Below are 26,202 nucleotides of genomic sequence, written 5' to 3'. Positions count from 1 at the left end.
ATTCCCAAATGGGCCCTCTTTCCCCACCTCTCAAACTGCCCCTCTCACAGTCTTCTCAGTCTCAGTAAGTGGCAACTTTATTCTTCCAGTTGCTCGGGCCAGAGCACTGGCATCATCCCTGGCTTTCCTTTTTACACCTCACACCCAATCTGATGGTCAGTTCTGTCATCTCTACCTTCAAAACACCATCTTTCATCAAACCTAAGGTATATTTTTTGCACCACTAAGAAAGAAGAAATGCTGCCAAATGATGGCGTGTCATCAATTTTAATGACATTCCAGTTGTAGAGATTAAAGCATGAAAGGTGTGCATCCTTTGAGTCAATGAAACATGGTATTTCTAGAATCCAGCCTCTTCTCACATGTTCACTGCTACCACCGTAGTTCATCTTTAGTTATTTCTCACCGATTATCACAACAGCCACCTGACTTGTTTTCCTGCTTTCGCCTTTGCTCCCTTGCGCACCCCACCCCCAGCTTATTCTCAGAACCGCCGCCAGTGTTTCTTATAAATCACGACTCAGCTCATATCACTCCTCTGCTCAGACCCTGCTGCTCCCGGTCTCATCCCAAGTAAAAGCCAGTGTTCACAGTGGCGCACAGGACCCTTCATGGTCTGGTTTCCTGTCACTTTTTCAATTTCCTCTCCAGCCATTCTCTCCCTCACTTACTTTGCGTTAGCACGTTGGCTGCCTTGCTGTTCCTCCAACATATCGACCACCCCTCAGAGCCTTCGCACTGGTTGCTTCTTCTACCTGGATGCTCTTCCCTTAGGTAGTCCTGAGACTGCGTCCAGTCTTTACTCATGTGTCCCTCTTCAGTGAGGCCCCTCCTCCCCCACACTTCAGAGAAACTTCATTTCCCTCTCCTACTGATTTTTCTCCGTGTCATTTATAACCATGTGCCAGACTGCATATTTTACTTTATTTGGTTTATTGTCTGTTTGCCCTCCATTAAATGTAAGCTCCTTGAGGGTAGGGTTTTTTCCCTCCATTGCATCCCCTTTAGAGCCTAGAAGATAGTGAGTGCTCAATAAATACGTGTTGAATAAAGCAATGCTGCAAATGTAATGTAAAGATGCTGGTGTTGAGTGCCTTCATGCAAAGTGCTGCATTGTCTTTCCTCGCTCAGGATGATCCTTGGTTATGTGAGTGACCACTGGGCCCAGTATGTGAGCCACAACCAAGGCTCGGGATTGGCCCTGCAGCCCTACTCCGTGGAGAAACTACAGGTTGAGTTTGATGAGCTCTTTTTGAGAGCTGTACTACATGTGCTGAAAGCCAAAAGGTAAGAAGTATGATGATAATTGTTGAGAAATAGCTCCCTGGCTAGTAAGAAAGATTGGAGTGAAAGTCATTGACTGAAAAAGAACTCTTACAATAGTGTCAATGTATTTCATCTATTTCTTATCTTGGCTTAACTCTTGGGCTTTAGTTTCCTTTTGTGTAGTATTGCCTGAAATGATCTCTCTTTCAGGTTTCTTTCAGTTTCTCCTGAACTTTTGAGGTGACTTTGACCAGGGGATGAATTGTATTTCACGCCCAACTCTAGTGCCCCCAGTGAGGCAGAGTAGGCACTCAGTACATTGTGCAAGTTGTCTTACTCTGTGGATTTTAAGGTCTAGGACTGTGTTGGGTCCGGGTCCCCTGTCTTGTCTGTGTTCTGATCATGCCGTCTTTGCTGCTGCTTTACAGCCTAGGATACATTTGAGGCAGAGGTGGGGGCATGGCAGCTCATCCTGCACTATCTTCCCCGAGCTCCTGGCCAAGTGTGGGAGCAGGTTCTGCTGCAGCACTGTGCCCTCCGAGAGGAGATGAGTGGCCTCCCGCCCCACCCGGCTCCACTCATGAACTGCTGACCATCACCCACCCCCGACTTCTGCTGCCTTCTGAGCTGTTGACACTCTTGCCATGGGCCTCATAGTTTCAGCCCCTTATTTTTATTTATTTTTTTTGCGTCTTTAATAGATCTTTATTGGAGTATGATTGCTTCACAGTACCGTGTTAGTTTCTGTTGTACACCAGAGTGAATCAGCCATATGCATACACACGTCCCCATATCCCCTCCCTCTTGAGCCTCCCCGCCACCCTCCCTCTCCCACCCCTCTAGGTCATCGCAAAGCACCGAGCCGATCTCCCTGTGCTATGCGGCTGCTTCCCACCAGCCAACTATTTTACAGTCGGTAGTGGATATATGTCGATGCTACTCTCACTTCGCCCCAGCTTCGCGCTCCCACCCACGTCCTCAAGTCCATTCTCTATGTCCACCTCTTTATTCCTGCCCTGCAACTAGGTTCATCAGTACCATTTTTTTTTTTTTTTAGATTCCATATATATGTTTTTTCTTAGATTCCATATATATGTGTTAGCATACGGTATTTGTTTTTCTCCTTCTGACTTACTTCACTCTGTATGACAGACTCCAGGTCTATCCACCTCATTACAAATAACTCAGTTTCATTTCTTTTTATGGCTGAGTAATATTCCATTGTATATATGTGCCACATCTTCTTTATCCATTCATCTGTTGATGGACACTTAGGTTGCTTCCATGTCCTGGCTATTGTGAATAGCCCTGCAATGAACATGTGGTACTTGTCTCTTTTTGAATTATGGTTTTCTCAGGGTATATGCCCAGTAGTGGGATTGCTGGGTCATATGGTAGTTCTATTTGTAGTTTTTTAAGGAACCTCCATACTGTTCTCCATAGTGGCTGTATCAATTTACATTCCCACCAACAGTGCTGTGCCTCTTGGCCATCTGTATGTCTTCTGTGGTGAAATGTCTATTTAGGTCTTCCGCCCATTTTTTAACTGGATTGTTTGTTTTTTGATATTGAGCTCCATGAGCTGTTGGTATATTTTGGAGATTAACCCTTTGTTGTTTCACTTGCAGATATTTTCTCCCATTCTGAGGGTTGTCTTTTTGTTTTGTTTATGGTTTCCTTTGCTGTGCAAAAGCTTTTAAGTTTCATTAAGTCCCATTTGTTTATTTTTGTTTTTATTTCCGTTACTCTAGGAGGTGGGTCAAAAAGGTGTTGCTGTGGTTTATGTCAAAGAGTGTTTTTCCTATGTTTTCCTCTAAGAGTTTTATAGTGTCTGGTCTTACATTTAGGTCTTTAATCTATTTTGAGTTTTTTCTATCCTGTACCATTGATCTATATTTCTGTTTTTGTGCCAGTACCATATTGTCTTGATTACGGTAGCTTTGTGGTATAGTTTGAAGTCCTCCAGCTCTGTTTTTCTTTCTCAAGATTGCTTTGGCTATTTGGGGTCTTTTGTGTTTCCATACGAATTGTAAAATTTTTAGTTTTAATCCTGTGAAGAATGCCATTGGTAGTTTGATAGAGATTGCATTGAATCTGTAGATAGCTTTAGGTAGTATAGTCTTTTTCACATGAAAGACTTGTACTCAGAAAACTATAAAACACTGATGAAAGAAATCAAAGATGACCTAAACAGATGGAAAAATATACCATGTTCTTGGATTGGAAGAATCAGCCCCTTATTTATGTGTGTTGTGTAGTGGGTTCGAGTACTGGTCTGCCAAGACTGTTACTTTGGGCAAATCACTTAATATTTGTGGTCTCACTTTGTTCATCTATAAATTGGAGATGATGATGGCGATCCTACCCATTGACCTCATGGACATAAGGGTGAAATGCAATCATATGTGGAAAGACTTTTTAAACCATACAGGATTTCTCAAATGTAGGTGGTGGTTGTTTTTGTGTAGTTTCAGATGAGGAACAGAAAAACTGCTGATTTAGAGAAAGGTCAGAACTCTAAGTCTTAAAACTCCTCTTAGGCACTCAGAAGGTGTGGGTCTAAGATAAAGAGAACTTGGGCTTAGAAATTTATCTTTAGATTATTCTTGTCCATAATTTGGTGGTCTCACAAGGTGTACCAAATCCTCTGCAGAACTCTGCCAGGGGTTCAACGCAGTAGCACCTGCTCACTGAAGCTGGCCTGGTGCTCGGGAAAAGTCTTCCATCTCTGATCTCCTGTCACCCGATCTTGTGTTTGTTTAGCTGAGAGGCAAAGCTTTTCTAGAGGAAATTCTCTGGTTCCTTACTAGGTCCTATATGCTGAGTTGTGAGCCCCTCCTGTAATATTATATATGTAATTCCCACAGATAATTGTTTTAAATTTGAAAATGCTGAGAGCTGTTGTTCTTGAGTATAGTTTATTTTAGAAATACATCATATGAGAACCAGCTATTTAAAGCCATGAAATTTAAATTTATTTGGCACTCCAGTGGAAATTTCTGACAGTAGCTATTCTTCCAACCTAAAACAAAACAAACCCAAACCAAAAGATAGACAACAAAGACCTAAGCCAGACTTACTTCATGTCTGCCATATAGGAAATTTTGTAGCTGGAAATATTTACTGTCTTATGACATTACTTTTAAGGCCTCATTATTTTGGGATCCTTTATACAAGAACATCAAGTCCCATGTGAGGTGTTGGGATAATTATTTAAATAGACAAAAGCCTGACTCACTTGAACTTAGAGAAGTTTCTTTAACTCTGGCTCAGTTATCTAGCTGTTGCTTTTCAGAGTTGAGGTCAGTGGTGGTTCGGACCACTAGTGGCCTGGTGGGCCGCAGACATGGGTTAAGCATGCACTATTTAATTTCTTTTTTTCTTAATAAACATTATTTATAATTGGTTAAATTATAGTTTGGCCCAAAATACAGCAACAGTTTTGAGTACCTCCCTGTTTTTCTTTTTTAGATTTTTTTATTGAGATAAAATTCATGTAACAAAATATTAGTAAGCATTTATTGAGTATTGATTGTTTTTGAGATACTGGTTTAGGTACTGGATAATGAAAAAAAATGATTCAGGGTTACACACTGGTTTATGCAAAGACTTGGTTTCTGCTCTCAAATTGCTGTACACTAGTATGTGTACATAAATTACACATTTATGTTTCTCACTGTGTGGTTTAAGGACCCCCTGAGTCTTGAGTCATCTGGGGTGACTGTAAAAAAGTGCAGATTCTTGGGCCCCAGCTGTGACCTGCAAACTCAGAATCTCTTAGGCGGGCCTTAGGATTCTGCATTTTCCACAAAGTCTCAGGGGATTTTTCTGCCCACTGTGGTGTGAGAAACACTGATAAAAGGGTAATGCCATAGTCAAGTATGGTTAGAATTTCATAATAGTGCTGAGGAGGACATCACAGGAGGGCTTCACAAATGGATGGATGGCAGCTTGGAGTTGGGGAGTTCTCTCCAGGCTTGTCCAGGAGTGGTCTATATGAATGCAGAGAGGGCTGTGTTGGGAATATGGGTCTGAGCTATTTTGTGGAAGCCTTTGAACTTGGAGCTTGAAGGAGTTTGAACTTCATTTGGTGATGAGTGAGGAGTCATGGAGGGCTTTTGATTCCCCTTCTCCCCCCAGCCCCCAACTGCACGTGTCTCTGTGTGTACACATGTACCTGTGCGCATGCTCAGACACATACATACATCCAGTCTAAGCAGCCTCTCTGCTGCCCGAATCTTAAAAGGATCTTTGATTCAACACCCAGTTCTGCCTCTTATTACCCTCTGTGTGTTCTAGTAGCATCATGTGTAAATTGGGGATAATGTCAATAATAGTGCTTGCCTTGGTTATATTGAGGATGGAATGAGCTGATAAATAGATGATGTGGTGATAGAACAGTGCCTGGCACAGACTAAGTGCTTTATGTGTATTTGCTGTTATTGTTATCCATTCTCTAGGTGTTTATGACTGAAGCATGGTAGAAAAATTGCTGTAGTGTGATTTAAGAATTTAAGAATTTTTTTGTCTACTTTCTCAGTATGGTGAAGTTGACTGATACATAAAATTATTCCTGCTTTTCTGAAAACATGCAGACTTGGCATTTGGCTGTTTATGTCAGAAATGCCCTTCGGGACACTGTCTGTTCAGATGCTCTGGAAGCTCTTCTACCTCATGCACCAGGTGGGGAGCGGGAATCTGGAAAAGCTCTGTACTGCCCTCCTGCCTGCCGAGTGTAAGAAGCGCCTCCAAGGTACAGCCAAAATATGCAGCATCCACCTTTCCTACCTTGTGTGCCTTTTCTCTTCATGGCTTTATTCTTTTTGCTTTTAGAAGGACTGAGAGAGAATGTTTTACTCTGTGCTCATGTGTAATCATTTTGAAATTTAAGACTGCTTTGTCATTTGACTTACTAGAATGATGATTCCAATTTCCATTATTCTTCAAATGCTCTGGATAGTAAATTCTATTATAAACCCAGTTTGGGGATAGGAAATGAAAATTGGGTTGGTAAATGCCCCATGGAGTTATTTTGAAAATACTGGAAATTTGATGAACTACCTTTGATTTCGCAAATGTGTAAACATATGAAAGGGATTGTTGGCTTGTTGCCTTCTTTCTGTGAAAAGTTCCATTGGGAATATATTTTTTAAACAGACTATTTTCTTCCCTCTATACAACTTTGCCTTTGCAGCATTTAGTTTTCTGTCACATATGGCAAAGCTGGTAATCAAGACTGCCCTCTAGTGACAAAATGTAATATTGCTTACAGAGCATTCTCTGAGGAATAGGCAAAACATAGATATTGTTAATCATATTCATCAGTATTTCAGTCATGATTATAGCTAATATCTTGCCCCGAATTTCCATTTATAAGCAGATATTTTTTGTGTGGAATGCCATGTTGGTACTGAGTAGTTTGCTAGTCTTAGCAGTTTTCATTAATAGGGTTGTCATTCATTTGGCTGACAGTTACCACGTAGCTTTAAGTGTGCTGTTGAGGCTGTCTTGCCTAGTGATAGTAGCAGTGCTTTGCAGTTGACAGAGCACTTCACCAGTCACATAGCATCTGATCTTAAATAAACTTTTGAGACAGATGAGGAAACAGAAGCTTGTTAAATATTCCTGAGGCAACATTATATTAGAGTTGGAATGTCATCTGGCCCAGCCTTCTTCCTGATGCCTATAGAAATCCATTCTGGAACAAAGATGTTTGGTATCTTTAAATATTTCTTGATGTCTTTTAATTTTATATCTTCTTTCTGTCTGGAGGAGTAATTAAAGTGGTATATGTTTATTCTCTCCCCACTTTAATTTTCTTGAACTTATAGACCCAGAACATTTTGTGAACTTTGAGAAGTGTCTTTCTGCCATGAATAGCTCGGAAGAGATTTGCCTTCTAACTACTTTCGCTCAGATGGCTCAGGCCAGAAGAACCAATGTGGATGAAGACTTCATAAAAATTATTGTTCTGGAGATATATGAGGTTAGAATATTAAGTTTTAGAAATCAGCTAAAAACATTTTCTTTTGGATTGTCCATCCATTGATTCTTTTGGGATTGCTTTTAAAAAAACTGTGACAGTCTTGTATTGTCTGCGCTTGTGGAAGGAGAACATCTCTAACGAGTACTGAAAATATGAATCATACCCATTCCATTTCCCCCTGCTATCTCTTGTCATTTGATATATGAGTTTTGGTAAGGAACAGACAGTCTGGCACTGCCTGACATTTGTAGTTTCTATACTTTTCTCTCCCCCTGCCCCGGACCCGCCCCCCTCATTTCCACTCCTCTGACCCGGCGAGGAACATGGAAACCTGGCTTCCCAGCCAATTTAAATGAGATGGTGGAAATAGTACTGAACCTAGAGTTAAACGATCTGGCTTTGTTTTAGCTCTGCTGCTCATTGTCTGTCTCACATCAGAAAAGACACCTTACCTCTCCGGGCTTCAGTTTCTTCATCTGTAAAATGATAGGCTGGGATGAGATCCTTGCTTTCTTCACTTTTTCACTGAGCCATCCCTAACGGTGGAAGAGAGTGAACTTTGGACCCCATGAGTTGAGGGACGTAACTCACATGGTTACCAAAACATTATTTGGAGTTTTATATATATATATTTTTTAAATACACATTTTCACTGTAGGCTGTCATTTATCTGTTTATCTTCGTAAAAAAATTTCCTCCAAATTTAAGTAAAATTATGTTTGAAGATTTATTATCATCCCCCTCAATACTCCAGTTTGAGAATGACAGAACTGGGTAATCTAAAGTTCTTTACCAGGATCGAATATCCTATTAAGCTGTTCCTATTCTTGTACTTTGTAACGATGCATGAGATTAAGGCCTAGATGGATCTGGAATTCCATACTATCTTCATTGTCTGTAAAAACTGAGAGGAGGATGTATATTTTCACATATGTTGAATGGCATTCTCAAGATCCATTGCTAAAGTAATATTTATGCTCTTGAATGATATTTCAAGTGTTTTGACCAGTCCTCACAGTAAAAACTACATTCTGATCCTCTGTGTGTGTGTACACACACGTGTGAAATTGAAGCAATACTTAATCTTACTGTGATGCACTCTCATATTTTTCTGTTCTATTTTATTCTACTCTCTTATTTTTCTGTTCTCTTCCATTGTATTAAAAAAAACCCCAAACTGCTGGTCATTGGCATGATTGGACTGTAACCTGTAGTTTTGAACCCATTGTTTAAGAAGAGTTGGTAAACATTGATATTTTAGAAGCTCTTGTAATTGAGGATCTCATTTTTTTTTTTTTTTTTGGAGAGAGTAGATATTTCCATGAAATGCATTCTGATTTTCATCATGTTATTGGTTTCCTCAAATTTAGAATAGTTTTAATATAGAGGGATTACTTAATTGCTCTGAGGACTCTGGGAGTGCTTTCTGAATCCAGCACTTAAAGTCATTGTTAAACAGTTGCTTTTCCCCTCCGTGCCCTCTTCCCCCACCTTCCAGACAGTCTGCTCTCTGAAGTTGTGCTCTCTGAAGTTTTGACATCTTTTTGTACATGGTGTGAGCCAAGGCTTCATCTGAGATTCTTTCTGCTTTACTTGAAAACCTCCTAAATAAAGTATGGAAAGGTTTTTTACTGATAAATTGGTATTAAAAATTCCATCTTCACCCCCTCCCACTTTAGGTATCTTATGTCACCCTGTCCACCAGAGAAACTTTTTCGAAGGTTGGTCGAGAGCTTTTAGGGGCCATCACAGCTGTTCACCCTGAGATAATTTCTGTCCTTCTGGATAGGGTTCAAGACACCATTGACCAGGTTGGAATGGTAAGAACACTGATTTTGTTTGTTTTGTTTCCTTTTCTTTTGTTTGTTTGTTTGTTCATTTAAACCCTGGAGTATTGGAGCAGTGGGAAAAATAGTGAGGTCGTTGGGATGACTGGGTCACACGGGCACAACAGGGTGAAGAAAACATTTATTGTGTCTCAGGTTCACTGTGCCCGCTTGGGGTTGGCCGCTGCTTATAAAAAACTGGGTTGTTTCTCTTAACCTCCTCAAAGTGACTTTCCCACCTCCTTCAGTAACAGGTTTTTACTTTAATTATAGCTTATAGTTAATTCGTAGTTTTTATTTCATAATTTTGTTTTGCCTTCATAATTCTTATGTTTTTTTCTTGGAAGAAACAACTCTGATTTAGAAAGAGGCTTGCTTTAAATCAATCAAAAAATTAGAAGTAATTTAAGTTGAGCTGGATGTATGTCGTTTAGTTCTGTCATTTGTCACAATCCCTTTTGTAATCTTTGTGTAGTTTTTAAAAACAGCTTTATTGTGATATAATTCACATACCATACAATTCATCTCTTTAAAGTGTACAAGTCAGTGGTTTTTAGTATATTCACACATATGTGTAACTATCACCACAGTTATTTTTAGAACATTTTCATCACCTCAGAAAGAAACCACATACCACTTAGCTGTCAGACTTCCATCCCTTCCAGCCCTGAGCAACCACAGTCTACTTTGTCTCTATAGATTTACCTACTCTGGACATTTTATATAAATGGAATCACAAAATATGTGGTCATTTGTGACTGGCTTCTTTCACTTAGCATAATGTTTTCCAGGTTCATCCATGGCCAAATAGTACTGTATGAGTGTATCATTTTTAAAAACATACACTTACTGAAGATTTTCTTCATCATCTATAATAAGGCTGTAATGAGTGAATTTTTCTCATGGCAGGTGGTCATGTGTCATAACTTCAGGAGGAATGTTTAAAGTTATAGTGTCTTTCTCTGGGCTTATGTTTGCACAGGGCCTTTCCATCTTATAGTCACTGCATCATCCCTGTAGGATAGATGACTGATAACTACTAATACTTCATCACATTCATGAGTGAGCAGATTCAGTGACAGATTGGTTTATGAGACATATTTTTTTCTAAATGAAGAATACATGACATATCATGCTTTACTTGGCAAAGTGTGTATATATATATATATATATATATATTTACATTAAACGAAATTTAATTGTGGTAAATTATACATAACATGAAACACACGGTATTAACCATTTTTCAGTTAAGTGGCATTAAGTACGCTCACATTGTTTTGTTACCTACCATCACCACCATCCATCCACAGAACTCTTTCATCTTGTAAAACTGAAACTCTGTACCCATTAAAAACTAACTCCCCATTCCCTCCCAGCTCCTGGCAGCCAGTACTCTACTTTCTGTCTCTTTGAGTTTGACTACTCTAGGTACCTCATAGAAGTGGAATCATACAGTATTTGTTCCTTTCTGTATGGCTTATTTTACTTAGTATTATGACCTCAAGGTTCATGCATGTTATAACATGTGTCAGAATTTCTTCCCTTTTTAAGCCGGAATAATATTCTATTGTATGTACATACCACATTTTGTTTATCCATTCATCTGCTGATGGAACTTGGGTTGCTTCTATCTTTTGGCTATTTGAATTAGGCTGCAATGAACATGAGTGTACAAATGTCTCTTTGAGACTCTGCTTTAAATTCTTTGGGGTATGTACTCAGAAGTAGAATTGCTGGTTCATATGTTAATTCTATTTTTAATTTTTTGAGGAAGCACCATACTGTTTTCCATAGCAGCAGTACATGGTACTTTTTCTATTTAAGTAAACATTGTATCCCACTGGGATACAATTATATTGAGATGAAGGGGTTTTCATTTGCAAACAGCAGGTTTTCGGTTGCTCCGTTTTTAGTGATCATCTAATGGAATGATTTCCAAAGAAGTCTACAGTGGGTCATATGATTCTTTCAGTTTGATTGAGTTCATGACCTTTTTCTGACAAGTGTTTTTCCGGGTTTGGCCACACTTACATTTTTAATTAGGTCATAATACTTTTAGTAATAAATTGTGCCCAGAAATATTCTTAACAGTAAGTGTGCAAATTAGAACCATAATGTTTTTTAGAGCACATCTTTTAAAGGATGCCCCCACTCTCTGTTTAAATATATGGTTCCTTTGTGTTCTGTGAACTTGCTGACATTTTTGGAGGAACATATTCAAGCCCCCTTGCCTTCAGATGAACATGATGGCTTTGAATATTTTTGCTGTGACCTTGGGCTAGTCTGAAATCAGCTCCTAGCTCCGGAGCCTGGGAATGAGCTGTGGCTGTGGACCTAAATTTTCATTGACACACCTGGGGTGTGTCTGAAGGTAACTTTTTCTGGAGGCCCAGCAGGAGAGGAACAGTCCTTTGTGCTGTATGTAGATGTGTGGGTATTGCTCTGGGTTAGGAATAGTTGTTGATAAGGACCAAGCCTTTGGGGACATCTCAAAGTAAAGAACTCAAGTAAGTGTTGATGACAACCTGCAAATGGATAACATATTTTCCTATTGGTCTTTTTTATAATTTGAAACATGGGTTCACTTCAGAGGACATTCTACTTTTGTTAGTGAAATTCATGCATCTTCCTAACATCCTCTTCAGGTAAAATTAGTGGTCTTCTGACTTTCAATGAAAGCATAAATATATTTTAAAATACACTGTTTAAATTCTGTTTTGTTGGGAATTCTTATTAGGATTCTTTCTTTTTTTTTTTTTTGTTGTTGTTGTTGTTTTGTGGTATGCGGGCCTCCCTCTGCTGCTAAATATATTTTAAAATACACTGTTTAAATTCTGTTTTGTTGGGAATTCGCCCCAGGATTCTTTCTTTTTAATCATTTCTTTTTTTGCCTTATTGAATGCACTAGGCTTTTCATTACAATATGGAATAGAGTTAATAGAAGTGGACATCCTTGTCTTGTTCCTTATCATAGTAGAAAGGGTTCCAAAGTTCACCATTAAGTATAATGCTAGCTATAGGTTTTTCTTTTTTTTTTTAATTTTTTTATTTTTTTTTAGGTTTTTCATTTATGCTCTCTGGTAGGCTGAGAAATTTCTACTTCCAGTTTGCTGAATTTTTTTTATTTCATGAATGGGTATTTACTTGTTTTTTCTTCATCCATTGAGGTGGTCCTCTGATTTTTATCCTTTTTTCTGTTAACGTGGTGAATTACATTGACTGGTTTTCACACGTTGAACCATCATTGTTTCCTGAAATAAAAACCACTTGAGGGGCTTCCCTGGTGGCGCAGTGGTTGCGCGTCCGCCTGCCGATGCAGGGGAACTGGGTTCGCGCCCCGGTCTGGGAGGATCCCACATGCCGCGGAGCGGCTGGGCCCGTGAGCCATGGCCGCTGGGCCTGCGCGTCCGGAGCCTGTGCTCCGCAACGGGAGAGGCCACAGCAGAGGGAGGCCTGCGTACCACAAAAACAAAAACAAAAACAAAAAAAAACAAAGAAAACCCACTTGATCATGGTATATTATTCTTTTTATGTATTGTTAGGTTCAATTTGATAATATTTTTTCTTGAGGATTTTTGCATATATATTCATGACGTATTGATCTGTAATTTTATTTTCTTGTTATATCTTTGTTAGGTTTTGGTTTTAGGGTCGTGTTGGCCTTGTAACACGAGTTGGGAAGCATTTCCTCCTCCTCTGTTTTTTTGAAAGAATTTTTGTAAGATTGCTCTAATTCTTCCTTGAATGTTTGATAGAGTTTACCAGTGAAATCATCTGGGCCTAGGGTTTTCTTTGTGTTTTGATAACGAATTACAAAATTTTAAACAGATACAGATTTTTATTTTTTTCTGAGTCAGTTTTGTTATGTTTGTTTTTTTTTAAACATCTTTATTGGAGTATAATTGCTTTACAATGGTGTCTTAGTTTCTGCTTTATAACAAAGTGAATCAGCTATACATATACATATATTTAAGTTATGTTTTTAAAGGGATTTTTCCATTTCATCTAACTAGTTGAATTTACTGGCAAAGAGTTTCTGTAATGTTCCCTTTTTAATGTCCCTGAGATCTTTCTTGGTAGCTTCACTTTTATTCTTGATGTGTAGATATATGCTATACCGTTATTTTGTGTAGCTGGGGATAGTTGGTTTTCTGGACAGATCTCATTGCTATACTCATTGTTCTAGTACCATTATTTTGTTCTTTTTGTCAGATGCTTACAGGCTAAAGAAGTATTTTTCTATTTGTTAGATTGCTAGTTTACCATTTTATTCAGCATATTCAAGACCTTTATTAAGAAATCCTTCTGAAAATTTAGCTAACTGCACACACACACTACACACACACTACACATGCAAAGGAAAGAAAGGGTCTTTTTACAATTCATTCGTTCTACTCGTCTTTCAAATTTTTTTTCCCGTTCTTTCAAATTTTGTTTTGCCTCCAACTTGGAGTAGTGCAGGAACCTGAAAAATGCTTGGTTATATGTTCTAGAGCTGAGTTGTCCAGTACAGTAACCACCAGGCATATGTGACTATAGACCCTTGTACTGTGGCTCATCCAAATTATGATGTGCTGTAAGTGTAAAATACTCACTGGGTTTCCAAGACTTAGTATGAACAAAAGAATAACGTATCTTAGTAATCTTTTGTGATGACTACATGTTGGAATACTATTTTGGACATACTGGATTGAATGATATATATTGTTAAAATTAATTTTACCTGTTTCTTTTGACTTTTAAAAATGGCTATTAGAAAAATAAAAATTACATGTGTGGCTTGCATTAGATTTCCATTGGACAGCACTATTCTAGACATTATTTATGAACTGCTCTTCTGATTAGTCTTACTTAAACCAAACTGTATTAAGTGAACCCAGATTTATCTTTTTTTTTTTTTTTTTTTTGCGGTACGCGTGCCTCTCACTGCTGTGGCCTCTCCCGCTACGGAGCACAGGCTCCGGACGCGCAGGCTCAGCGGCCATGGCTCATGGGCCCAGCTGCTCCGCGGCATGCGGGATCCTTCCGGACCGGGGCACGAACCCGTGTCCCCTGCGTCGGCAGGTGGACTCTCAACCACTGCGCCACCAGAGAAGCCCCAGATTTATCTTAATTTGCACATGGATATGTTATTTAAAAGTGGTGCTATGGACTTTTTGTACAGGATTTTAAAAAGCTTTTATTATATAATCTTTCAAATATATAAAAAGTAGAGACAGTATAATGAGTTGCTATGTACCTATCATCCAGTTTCAACAAATACCAATTCTTGGTTGATCTTGTTTTATCTTGTTTCATCTTTACCCCCATCCACTCCTTGTATCTTCTTCCTAGAATGCTTTGAGGCTAATAGAAATAATTTTTTAAATGACGAAGAAATAATTTTTTTTTTTTTTTTTTTGCGTTACGCGGGACTCTCACTGTCGTGGCCTCTCCCGTTGCGGAGCACAGGCTCCGGACGTGCAGTCTCAGCGGCCAGGGCTCACGGGCCCAGCCGCTCTGCAGCATGTGGGATCCTCCCGGACCGGGGCACGAACCCGTGTCCCCTGCATCAGCAGGTGGACTCTCAACCACTGCGCCACCAGGGAAGCCCTAGAAATAATTATTTAAAGTGCTCTTTTTGTAAAATGAATGACTTTCCACTGATTTATCATGACTTTAAATTTGGATCTTACTATGGTGATTTTTTTTAATGGAAGTGTACCAGTTTACATACGAAAAGAAGCTTGACCCTCTGCAGCATGTGGGATCCTCCCAGACCGGGGCACGAACCCGTGTCCCCTGCATCAGCAGGTGGACTCTCAACCACTGCGCCACCAGGGAAGCCCTAGAAATAATTATTTAAAGTGCTCTTTTTGTAAAATGAATGACTTTCCACTGATTTATCATGACTTTAAATTTGGATCTTACTATGGTGATTTTTTTTAATGGAAGTGTACCAGTTTACATACGAAAAGAAGCTTGACCTTTACAAAGGATTGCAAAATGTGCTTTTGGTGTATCATTAGTTTTAATATTCATTTGATTTGGTTGTTCATTTCACTGTCTAAAAAACAAAACCCCACTTCCTTTTGGAGAAAAATTTTGTAAGCACTTTAATAATATAGTATTGTAGTAATACAGGATTGTCCTTAAGTCTTGATTTTAATTATTATCATTTTCTTTTAAATAAGGTTTCTTTATACTTGTTTAAAGAACTACCTTTGTATCTTTGGCGACCTTCTGCCTCCGAGATAGCTGTGATTCGGGATTGGTTATTGAATTATAACCTGACAACGGTGAAGAATAAATTGGCCTGTGTTACTCTAGAAGGACTAAATTGGGGATTTGGCGAACAGGTATGTATTAAAACCGTTCCCTAGAGACTGGAGGGTCCACACACATCAGTTTCAAAGAAACATTTTCTCAAAACATTAACATTTTTGAGTATCATTCGCGAGGTCTGCAAATTCTTTTAGCTGCGTCAGAGTTTAGGATCTTCTCTAATTAGTTCTGTTTTGCAGAGTGAGCATCCTTTAAGTGAAGATAAATTGCTCCACACTGAAAATTCTTCCCTTTTTCCTTGGATCATTTGTTTCTGTTGTTTTATTTCTGGATATTTACTGCAGTTCCTCCTAATTGCCCCTCTTACCTCTGGTCCTTTTTCCTCGTACATTTTGTATTGTGTGTCATTGCCAGACTTGTCTTCTGAAACACTGTGCGCTGGTTAAGAGCCTGAGCTCTGAGCGAGCCTGCCTGGGTTCTGATCCCAGCTCTGCCACCTCCTGGCTGTGTGATCCTGAGCAAGCTTCCTGAACTCTCTGGGCCTCAGTTGCTCATCTGTAAGCATTCACATTAACAGGCTTACCTCAGAGGGCTGTTGCAAGCTAGGACACATAAAACATTGAGGACAGTTCTAGGCACATGTTAAGGTCTTAGTGGTGGTAGTTTCTGTTCATAATAGTTTATTATTATTAAGAGTTTGCTACCTATCATGTGTCTCCAAAAATGCAATATCAAGGCATTTTGACTGTTAAGATCTTTCTGCCTTTTTACCCTAGGCCTTATTAGTTAACTTCTTGATCAAAATATTTAAACATTTTAAAGGGAATATGGAAGAGAACTCAGCCTTCTCTAACTATCTGCCAGCTTTTGTTCTGAGCGAGTCATCTAGTCCTCTCAGCCGTCTTGTGTGCTTGGCATGAACATGACCCCTGTTGTAAAGATGAGGAAACTGAAACCAGGGAGCTTTTCCTCCAGGGTGTCCCTGACCACCTGGTCTGCTCATGGGCTCATCCGGGTCTTTTCTCACTCAAGTGCTGGTGGGTGAGAGCTGCAGGGGGCTCTTCTCCACCTTCGCCTTCTCTGACTTGTGAACAGAAGCCCCAGCCTGCCTCTTCCAGAGAGCTGCATGCACAGTCTCCTCGAGTGTCTCCTCGTTCATTTAAAGTAGCAACTTTTTTTTTTAATAAATAAATTTATTTAATTTATTTATTTTGGGATGCCTTTGGTCTTCATTGCTGTGCACGGGCTTTCTGTAGTTGTGGCGAGTGGGGACTACTCTTCGTTGCTGTGCGCAGGCTTCTCATTGCAGTGGCTTCTCTTGTTGCGGAGCACGGGCTCTAGGCGTGCGGGCTTCAGTAGTTGTGGCACACGGGCTCAGTAGTTGTGGCACGTGGGCTCTAGAGTGCAGGCTCAGTAGTTGTGGCGCACGGGCTTAGTTGCTCTGCAGCATGTGGGATCTTCCCGGACCAGGGCTCGAACCTGTCCCCTGCGTTGGCAGGCAGATTCTTAACCACTGTGCCACCAGGGAAGCCCTCTCCTTGTTCTTTTGTTAGCGTTCGGAAAGTGCTCTTCTCTGGGGGGCTTAGGGAATGTATTTCTTCAGGCTGTAAAGGAAGATTGGGTGGGAAATTTGGTAGGCAACTTCAAGCTCCTGAGGGAGTATTTTACCTATGCTGTTGAGTATTTTTTATATTTTCACTGATGACAGAACAAGAAAAGGGAATGTAGACTTAAATTATTAAGTATCTTTCTGTTTAGTTAATAATAATTCAGCATCTTCCTGGTTCTTAACAATGCCCTTAAACTTGTAACCCAGAGTATTTATGGAGATTTTAGGGTGGGGGTTGGGGGTTGCACTCAAAGATACCTTTTATGACTGGGACTGGGGACGACTCGGGCTCACACCTAACTGGTGCAGTGTAGTGGTTCTTTAAAGATTTCAATTGTTTTTCCTATTGTCATTTTATAATTTTATTGTTAGGGGGTGTGAGCTTTGGAAAATTAAACTTCTGCATCCAAGGTTCTTTTTTACTATCCTGACTAATCTTTTAGTTCAAAGGTATAACCAAAAAAAATCAGGATGACATGTTTGTGATGATTTTTCTCTTTAAAAGGGGACTCTTCATCTGGATCAAGCAGTCCATGCTGAAGTAGCTTTAATGATTCTTGAGGCGTACCAGAAGTACCTTGCACAGAAGCCATATGCTGGGTTTCTTTCTGAAAGTATGAAGCAGGTATTTCCTTCCTTTATGTATTGAGGACGTAAACCTTTATTATAAATGATCTGGGTTACAATATTTACCCTTAGGTTTCCTAAGAACATTTCTGGCAATTTAAGATATTGAAATTGAGTTCTATGGTTGGAGAAAGATTTTTCTTTAAGAAGTAGCCTCCATATGACTATTTTAGTGTTATGGAATTTGAGTTGAGCTACAGTGGTGTGCTGGCGCTGGCTCATACCGGCTTATGTGGGATCTTCCCGGACCAGGGCTCGAACCTGTCCCCTGCGTTGGCAGGCAGATTCTTAACCACTGTGCCACCAGGGAAGCCCTCTCCTTGTTCTTTTGTTAGCGTTCGGAAAGTGCTCTTCTCTGGGGGGCTTAGGGAATGTATTTCTTCAGGCTGTAAAGGAAGATTGGGTGGGAAATTTGGTAGGCAACTTCAAGCTCCTGAGGGAGTATTTTACCTTTGCTGTTGAGTATTTTTTATATTTTCACTGATGACAGAACAAGAAAAGGGAATGTAGACTTAAATTATTAAGTATCTTTCTGTTTAGTTAATAATAATTCAGCATCTTCCTGGTTCTTAACAATGCCCTTAAACTTGTAACCCAGAGTATTTATGGAGATTTTAGGGTGGGGGTTGGGGGTTGCACTCAAAGATACCTTTTATGACTGGGACTGGGGACGACTCGGGCTCACACCTAACTGGTGCAGTGTAGTGGTTCTTTAAAGATTTCAATTGTTTTTCCTATTGTCATTTTATAATTTTATTGTTAGGGGGTGTGAGCTTTGGAAAATTAAACTTCTGCATCCAAGGTTCTTTTTTACTATCCTGACTAATCTTTTAGTTCAAAGGTATAACCAAAAAAAATCAGGATGACATGTTTGTGATGATTTTTCTCTTTAAAAGGGGACTCTTCATCTGGATCAAGCAGTCCATGCTGAAGTAGCTTTAATGATTCTTGAGGCGTACCAGAAGTACCTTGCACAGAAGCCATATGCTGGGTTTCTTTCTGAAAGTATGAAGCAGGTATTTCCTTCCTTTATGTATTGAGGACGTAAACCTTTATTATAAATGATCTGGGTTACAATATTTACCCTTAGGTTTCCTAAGAACATTTCTGGCAATTTAAGATATTGAAATTGAGTTCTATGGTTGGAGAAAGATTTTTCTTTAAGAAGTAGCCTCCATATGACTATTTTAGTGTTATGGAATTTGAGTTGAGCTACAGTGGTGTGCTGGCGCTGGCTCATACCGGCTTGGAGAACTGATTGTTAATTTTTAGGAACTTTGCAAGTCTGGTTGTTAACCTGCTGGTGGCTTGAAGTTGACCATGGTGGGAGTTTTTATGCTACCAAAGTGGGCAAACCCTTATAAATCAGCCCCCATGCTCCAACTGGTTGTTAAATTTTTTTTACCAGCACACGATTTGTTGCATACCAACTTTCTTATTATTACTCTTGCTTGAGCTGACCCAAATCAGGTTCACAAAGTGACTAGCAAATAAGCAGAAGTAGTCAGTTGTGAGTGAGAAACTGCTTTAATTTAGCACTGTAAACACTGAGTACCAGTAAGCATTATGTCCTTTCTTTTGACCACACTGTTGATCACAAAAAGAGATGGGTGGGTGAGCTTACCGATTTAACGTGTATGTGACTAATGTGGTTTAAAATAAATAATTGTTTTAGGTTTCATATTTGGCCAGTATTGTTCGATATGGAGAGACGCCTGAGACCTCATTTAACCAATGGGCCTGGAACTTGATCTTGAGATTAAAACTGCACAAAAATGATTATGGAATACAGCAGAATTGTGCAACTGTTCCGTTCTCCAGCACTGTGCCTGAAGTGACAGAGTCACCCACGTTTCATCCTCTCTTGAAGGCTGTTAAGGCGGGCATGCCCATTGGCTGTTATCTGGCCTTAGCTATGACGGCTGTGGGCCACAGGTACGGTGTTTGTGTTGAACTTCTAGGGTTGCTGAACCTTGTAGTCAGTGATTCTGGAATCTCATCTTTCACATCCCAAGGTCTGAGGCCTCCATCAAATCTATCTAGGGGTAATCAGGGCCAAATAATAAGCGTTGATTAATAGCTCATCACTGGGAAATGCTGCCTAAATTCATATAACATGGATTTGTAACAGAAAATCACCTTGTTGCATTATCAAGAGAGTTATACCTATCATCCAGCGTGGAATGTTTATGTCAGCCGTAGACAGAGTCTCTTCCTCAGAATAGTGATCAAATAAAAATAATTGGTCGCCTGTACTGAATTTTGTTTAAAGTGATGGCAGCCCAACCCAGCCTTCCCAGGTATAAAGGAAGCTAACCCTAAACCTACCCAAGGGGATGAAATGCCTTATCAGGTCAAGTGCCTCTCTTGTATGAGCCCATAGCTGTGTCTGTTTCTTCCATTGTAGCATTTATCACACTATAATGTAGTTGTCTGTTTAATTTTATCGGAGACATTCTATGAGGTTAGGACTCAGGAACCATATTTGTCTTGTGGTATTTTATCCCTAGTGATGAAGACTGAATCTGGTGCAGTAAGTAACTGAATGCATGAATTCTCAGTTGGTTAAAAATCCTTTCCTTTAAGGATCATTTTCCTACAATGTATTAATTTTATTTAGCCTATCCAGTTTTCTAAAACATCTTTGGCCGATACTTTCTGATTCTTGTGTTTTAGATTCACTGTAACACCTTTTTAGCAACCTGATTTCAACATCTTTTTCCACATTCAGTATATTTTCAGTGGGATGCCAGTTGTCCTATGAGCTATTAGTGTTCAGCCTGTGCTGTGAAGTAGGAGAGGTATGGAATTGTTAGATAGCTGTCCTCAGGTTGTTGACAGCTTAGTGGACACGGGAGACATAAAACAATTAGCAGTACTGAAGAATATAATCATGGGCTGGATGATACAAATAGAGCTCTGGTTCTTAATCCTGACCACCATTTAGAATCACTTTTGCAGTGATTCTAAAAATAATACCAAGGGAATTATTATACAGGGAAGAGAGTGAGAATCCCAATCTAACTGATCTAGGGGCCAGTTCTCCAGGTGATTCTAATGTACAGCCTAGATTGAGAACCTCTCAAGAGTATGGGCAGAAAGAATTTAACGTAAGGAGAGATCACTAGAGCAGGATACCCTCATGGAGGAGCTAAGCTTTGGAGAGGAGTCTTATTAATTAGAGAAGATGTCCTGGGCTAAGGAGCAGAGTAGTGACTCTTACCTTCCCCAGGTGATCAGTGCCCATGGTGTTGAAGATTCCGCCCAAGGGCCGCCCACCCCTGCCCTGCAGCACCTGTGCCTTCTGAGCTGGGTGCTTCAGGTGTAATCGTTTCTCCTCCTCCTTTGAGACTGTGTGTTCCTTAATGGTAGGACATGGTAGGGGCATTGTCTTGTTTATCTTTGTATCTCCAGAACTTGTACTTCGTAGGTATTTCTTTTTTTTTCCTTCCAGTTTTATTGAGATATAATTGACATACAGCACTGTATAAATTTAAGGTGTACGGCATAATGATTTGACTTACATATATCATGAAATGTATAGTTTAGTGAACATCCATCATCTCATACAGATGCAAAATTAAAGAAATAGGAAGAATAGGGAGGATGGGAAGGAGGCTCAAGAGGGAGGGGATATGGGGATGTATGTATGGCTGATTCACTTTGTTATACAGCAGAAATTAACACAGTATTATGAAGCAATTATACTCCAATAAAGATCTATTAAAAAAAAGAAATAGGAAGAAATATTTTTTTTTCTTGTGATGAGAACATTTGGGATTTACTCTTAACAACTTTTATATCTAATGTACACCAGTGTTAATTATATTATCATGTACATTACAGTATATCCCTAGTATTTATTTATCTGATAACTGGAAGATTGTACCTTTTGACCACCTTTATCCAGTTTCCCCTCCCTCCACCCCCCCACATCCCCCCAGCCTCTAGTAACCACAAATCTGATCTCTTTTTCTATGAGTTTGTTTGTTTTATATATTTATTTATTTTTGGCTGCGTCGGGTCTTCATTGCTGCACGCGGGCTTTCTCTAGTTGCAACGAGTGGGCTGCTCATTGCAGTGGCTTCTCTTGTTGCAGATCATGAGCTCTGAGCGCGCAGGCTTCAGTAGTTGTGGCTCACGGGCTCTAGAGTGCAGGCTCAGTAGTTGTGGTGCACGGGCTTAGTTGTTCCGTGGCATGTGGCATCTTCCCAGACGAGGGATTGAACCCATGTCCCCTGCATTGGCAGGTGGATTCTTAACCACTGCACCACCAGGGAAGCCCTGTTTATTTGTTTTTGAAGTATAACTGACCTACAGCACTGTGTTAGTTCCTGTCACACAACATAGGGATTCAACATTTCTGTACATTTCTAACTGATCACCCGATAATGCTGGTAACGATATGTCACCATACAAAAATATTACATAGTTGTTGACTGTATTCTCCACACTGTACATTTCATACCTGTAACTCATTTATTTTGCAATTGGAAGTTTGTACCTCTTAACCTCCCTCACCTATTTCTTCCTCCCCCGCCCACCTCCATATTTCATTCCACCAGGTATCTATCTGGCTGGGTGGAGGAGGGGGAGGGAAGGGGAAGTGTTGACAAAACTCTCCTGTGTTTCCTGTTGGTGAATGGAGGTCACCAGGTAATTATGGACAATTTTGAAAGCCAGTTAAAGAGAGTAGAATTGATGTACTAGGAAGGGGAGAGTTGTTATATAGGCCCTTTGGAAGGCACTCTTTACATCATTTCTAGTAGCTCTAGTGTCATTCACAGTTTCCTGTACCTCAGGTTCCTCATCTATGAAATGGGAATAATAATAGTATCAGACTTACTTTATGAGGCTTAAGTGAGTTATAAGACGTTTAACATGCTTAGAACAGTGTCTGGTATGTGGATTCTTTGAGTGTAGTACTCTGAACTTAATTGTTTCATGATTTCTCTAATTATATTTATTCTGGAACTGTAGCTCTTTATTCACTAATACTGCTGTGAGTCCTCTCTAAAATAAATACTGGTTTAGTGCTGATTCCTGAATCCTGAGTGGGTGTGAGGGTGAGAGTGTTTCTTTTTGGGGCTGAACTCCACTGTGGTCATCTGGGATGATTCTAGAACTAACTTAAAACAATCTTATGAATGGGCTTAGGGTTGGGGGCAGAGTGTGAAGGACATAAGTTGTACATGAATATAAAGTTACAGATAATACAGAGAACAATAGTCAAAAAAAATCACCCAGAATCTTTCTCATTGTAATAAAACATTGCTTATTTTTCTGTTTATTTTTATTCAATATGTTTTCCTTGGATCTTTTTTAGAGCCGTACTATATGCATAATTTTATATATCCTTTGTTTTTTACTTCTAATATTGTAAATGTTTCCCTTAGGGCGTAATCTTTGCATTATTACTTTTATTTTTTGAAAAGATTTTTTTTCCCCAGAATTAAAGCAGTGTAACCAAACTATAGAATTAGGAAAATGGAGGGAAACAACACTCTTTTTTACCACTCCAACACAATGAGCATTTTAGTGTGACATTATCCCTGTTTTTTCCCTGTATGTACAGTATAACTCTTCTTTACTAGTAGTTATAGTTAGAAGTATAAAGTTTTGTTTTTTACTAGTACCATTTTAGCAGAAATATTTTTCCATATTGCCCTTGGCCATCATATGCATACTTTTAAGATGATTCCATAATATTCCCACTGAATGGATTTTTCCAGAATTTACATTAAGTCATTTATGCCTCTGAGTTTACAATTATGAATAATTCTGAAAAGTACATTTTTACGTGGATCATCTCTCATATTTTCTCCCATATTTGAGATTATTTCTTAAGGATAGATCCTCTGAAGAGTCAAAAACATAAGTAAATTTCGAGGCCACATTGATTTCAGAAAAATCCTGCCAGATTATACAGACAGATTGAGCTCATTTTTGAATCTTTGCTATAATACCTTGTGGGACTACGTAGACAATGAGAGCCCCATGACTCTTAGAAGAAGCACCATTTGAGAAGCAAAGTGGCCAGGGCTGTGGACTAGAAATTTGCAAACCTGGGTCCTCAATTTGACCGTATACCAGGAAACTGTGTGAATTGGGCCATGATACTTCACCTTTCTTTCATATAAAATGATAATATAGTTGAACTTTTAAATTCCTTTGTACTTCTAGAGTTCTGATTCTAGCATTTCTGTGTGAAGTTTGGGTATGCATAAATGTGTTGGAGACCTGAGATAATCTGGGTAGCGTGTAGGCTGATAGTGCATTGGAAGAACATCAGTTTATGAACTGGCTACCTCGTATGCTCATTGCCTTTTTCTTTTTCCATAGCATTGAGAAGTTCTGTGCAGAAGGCATCCCACTCTTGGGAATTCTGGTCCAGTCGAGGCACTTGAAAACAGTGGTCCATGTCCTGGATAAGATTCTGCCTTTGTTCTACCCTTGCCAGTACTACCTTCTAAAGAATGAGCAGTAAGTGGAGAACGGCCCAGCGAGTACAAAATGACTATGTTCTCTGGTTTCTCAAGTGTAATATAGGGAATGATATTTCAATAGTGTATTTTTTATGAGGCAGAAAACTTCCTGCCTATTTTAGAATGCAGAGTGATGAACAGTGACTCTAATAATGATTCTCGTTTTATTGTCATGAAAGATACTTCCCTTTGTCATTTAATTTTGGATTGCTTATAGCTTATTAGTATTGAAAAGGGTGGTGGTTTCCATGAAACTGGGAATAGTGCTTCTGACCTTGAGCAGCAAATGGCTTTGCTGTTGTAGCAATAGCGAAATACGTTGCTTTTAATTGCAGTGTGCATGGGGCAGTATTATAAACAGAGAAGATACACAGGGAGGTGCTCATCATATGAGACACTGATAATCCTGTGGAGAAAATAAAACTTCTGAGGTAATCACAAAGTTATGAAGCAAAATATTGGCAAGGCCATGCTAGGGTGTATAGATTGCATTTGCATTACAGTTGAGACCCTTGAACGTTTGAACTGTGCAGGTCCACTTATACGAGGATATTTTTTAATAAATACACTGGAAAATTTTTTGGAGATTTGTGACAATTTGAAAAAACTCACAGATGAACTAATGTAGCCTATAAATATTGAAAAAAATTAAGAAAAAAGTATGTCATGAATGTATAAAATGTAGTCTATTCTATCATCTACTACCATAAAATATACACAAATCTATTATAAAAAGTTAAAATTTATCAAAACTTACACACACAAACACAGACCACACATGATGCCATTCATGGTTGAGAGAAATATAAACGGACGTAAAGGTGCAGTATTAAAGTACAACTGCATACTGTACTACTGTAATAATTTTGTAGCCATCTCCTGTTGCTATGAAGGTGAGCTCAAGTGTTGAGTATCCGCCTAACACGCTTTGTGACGCTATTCTTCTCCGACTGAGCAGTTTGTCTCTCCAGTAAATTGTGCGTCACAGTAAAAAGTGACCTTTTTCCGTTCTCGCGTCATTTTCATCGTATTTAGTGCCTTAAATAACACCATGGGACGCATATGAAGTGCCTCTAATGATTCTGGAAGTGCTCCCAAGAAGCAGAGAAAAGTCATGACATTACAAGAAAAAGTTGAATTGCATGATATGTTTCATAGATTGAAGTCTGCAGCTGTATTTCCTGTCATTTCAAGATAAATGAATCCAGAGTAGGAACCATTGTAAAAAAAAAAAAGAAAAGGAAATTCATGAAGCTGTCACTGCAGCTATACCAGCAGGCTCTGAAATGTTGTACTTTTTGTGAAATACCTCTTTATCTCATATTGAAAATGTAGCTTTTGTGTGAGTGCAGGATGGCTATAAGAAAGGCATACCAATAGACCCTAATATGATTAGAGAAAAATCAAAGTCATTATATGATAACTTAAAGCAAATGGAAGGTGAAAGATCTAAAGGTGAAGAATTTAATGCCAGCACAGGATGGTTTGATAATTTTAGAAAGAAATTTGGCTTAAAAAAATGTCAAGATAACAGGAGAAGCAGCTTCTGTTGAACAAGAGGCAGCAGACGAGTTCCCAGATGCCATTACAAAAATCATCGAGGAGAAAGGATATCTGTCGGAACAGGTTTTTAACGCAGATGAAAGTGCCCTATTCTGGGAAAAAAAAGTGCCACAAAGGACATTTATTAGCAAGGAAGAGAAGCAAGCACCAGGATTGAAGGCAGGAAGGGATAGGCTAACTATACTGTTTCGTGTAAATGTAGTCGGGTTTACGATTAGGACTGCCCTTATCTGTAAAGCTGTTAACCCCCCAGCCTTGAAGGGAAAAGATAGACACCAGCTGCCAGTCTCTTGGTTGTACAAGGCCTGGACAGCGAGAACCCTTTTTTTTGGTTGTTTCTATCAATGGTTTGTCCTTGAAGTCAAGAAGTGCCTTGCCAGTACAGAACTGCCTTTTAAAGTTCTTTTGGTATCGGACAGTACCCCTGGCCACACAGACCCCACGAGTTCAACACCGCAGGTGTCATAGCAGTCCCTTTGCCCCCACAGACAACGTCTGTAATTCAGTTTCTAGGTCAGGGGGTCATAAGGACCTTTAAGGCTCATTGTACATGGTACTCTATGGAAAGGATTG

The 26,202-nt window shown here is 39.4% G+C and overlaps 1 protein-coding gene across 1 annotated transcript in view; it reads left to right on the top strand.

Moving 5' to 3' along the window:
* The window catches only part of EPG5 (ectopic P-granules 5 autophagy tethering factor), a 161,641-nt gene that overhangs the window by 25,291 nt on the left and 110,148 nt on the right, over window positions 1–26,202 (top strand). Inside the window, exons 10-17 of the mRNA XM_024132235.3 lie at window positions 1,132–1,287; window positions 5,862–6,019; window positions 7,098–7,252; window positions 8,932–9,072; window positions 15,255–15,419; window positions 17,460–17,579; window positions 19,257–19,516; window positions 23,924–24,064. Of these exons, the coding sequence (XP_023988003.1) occupies window positions 1,132–1,287; window positions 5,862–6,019; window positions 7,098–7,252; window positions 8,932–9,072; window positions 15,255–15,419; window positions 17,460–17,579; window positions 19,257–19,516; window positions 23,924–24,064 (1,296 nt within the window). The remainder of the gene's footprint in view (window positions 1–1,131; window positions 1,288–5,861; window positions 6,020–7,097; window positions 7,253–8,931; window positions 9,073–15,254; window positions 15,420–17,459; window positions 17,580–19,256; window positions 19,517–23,923; window positions 24,065–26,202) is intronic.

This window comes from Physeter macrocephalus, chromosome 19 (genome assembly GCF_002837175.3).
Source record: "Physeter macrocephalus isolate SW-GA chromosome 19, ASM283717v5, whole genome shotgun sequence".
NCBI lineage: Eukaryota > Metazoa > Chordata > Mammalia > Artiodactyla > Physeteridae > Physeter > Physeter macrocephalus.
Note: the sequence above shows the minus strand (reverse complement) of the source record. Positions and strands in the feature narration are given on the sequence as shown.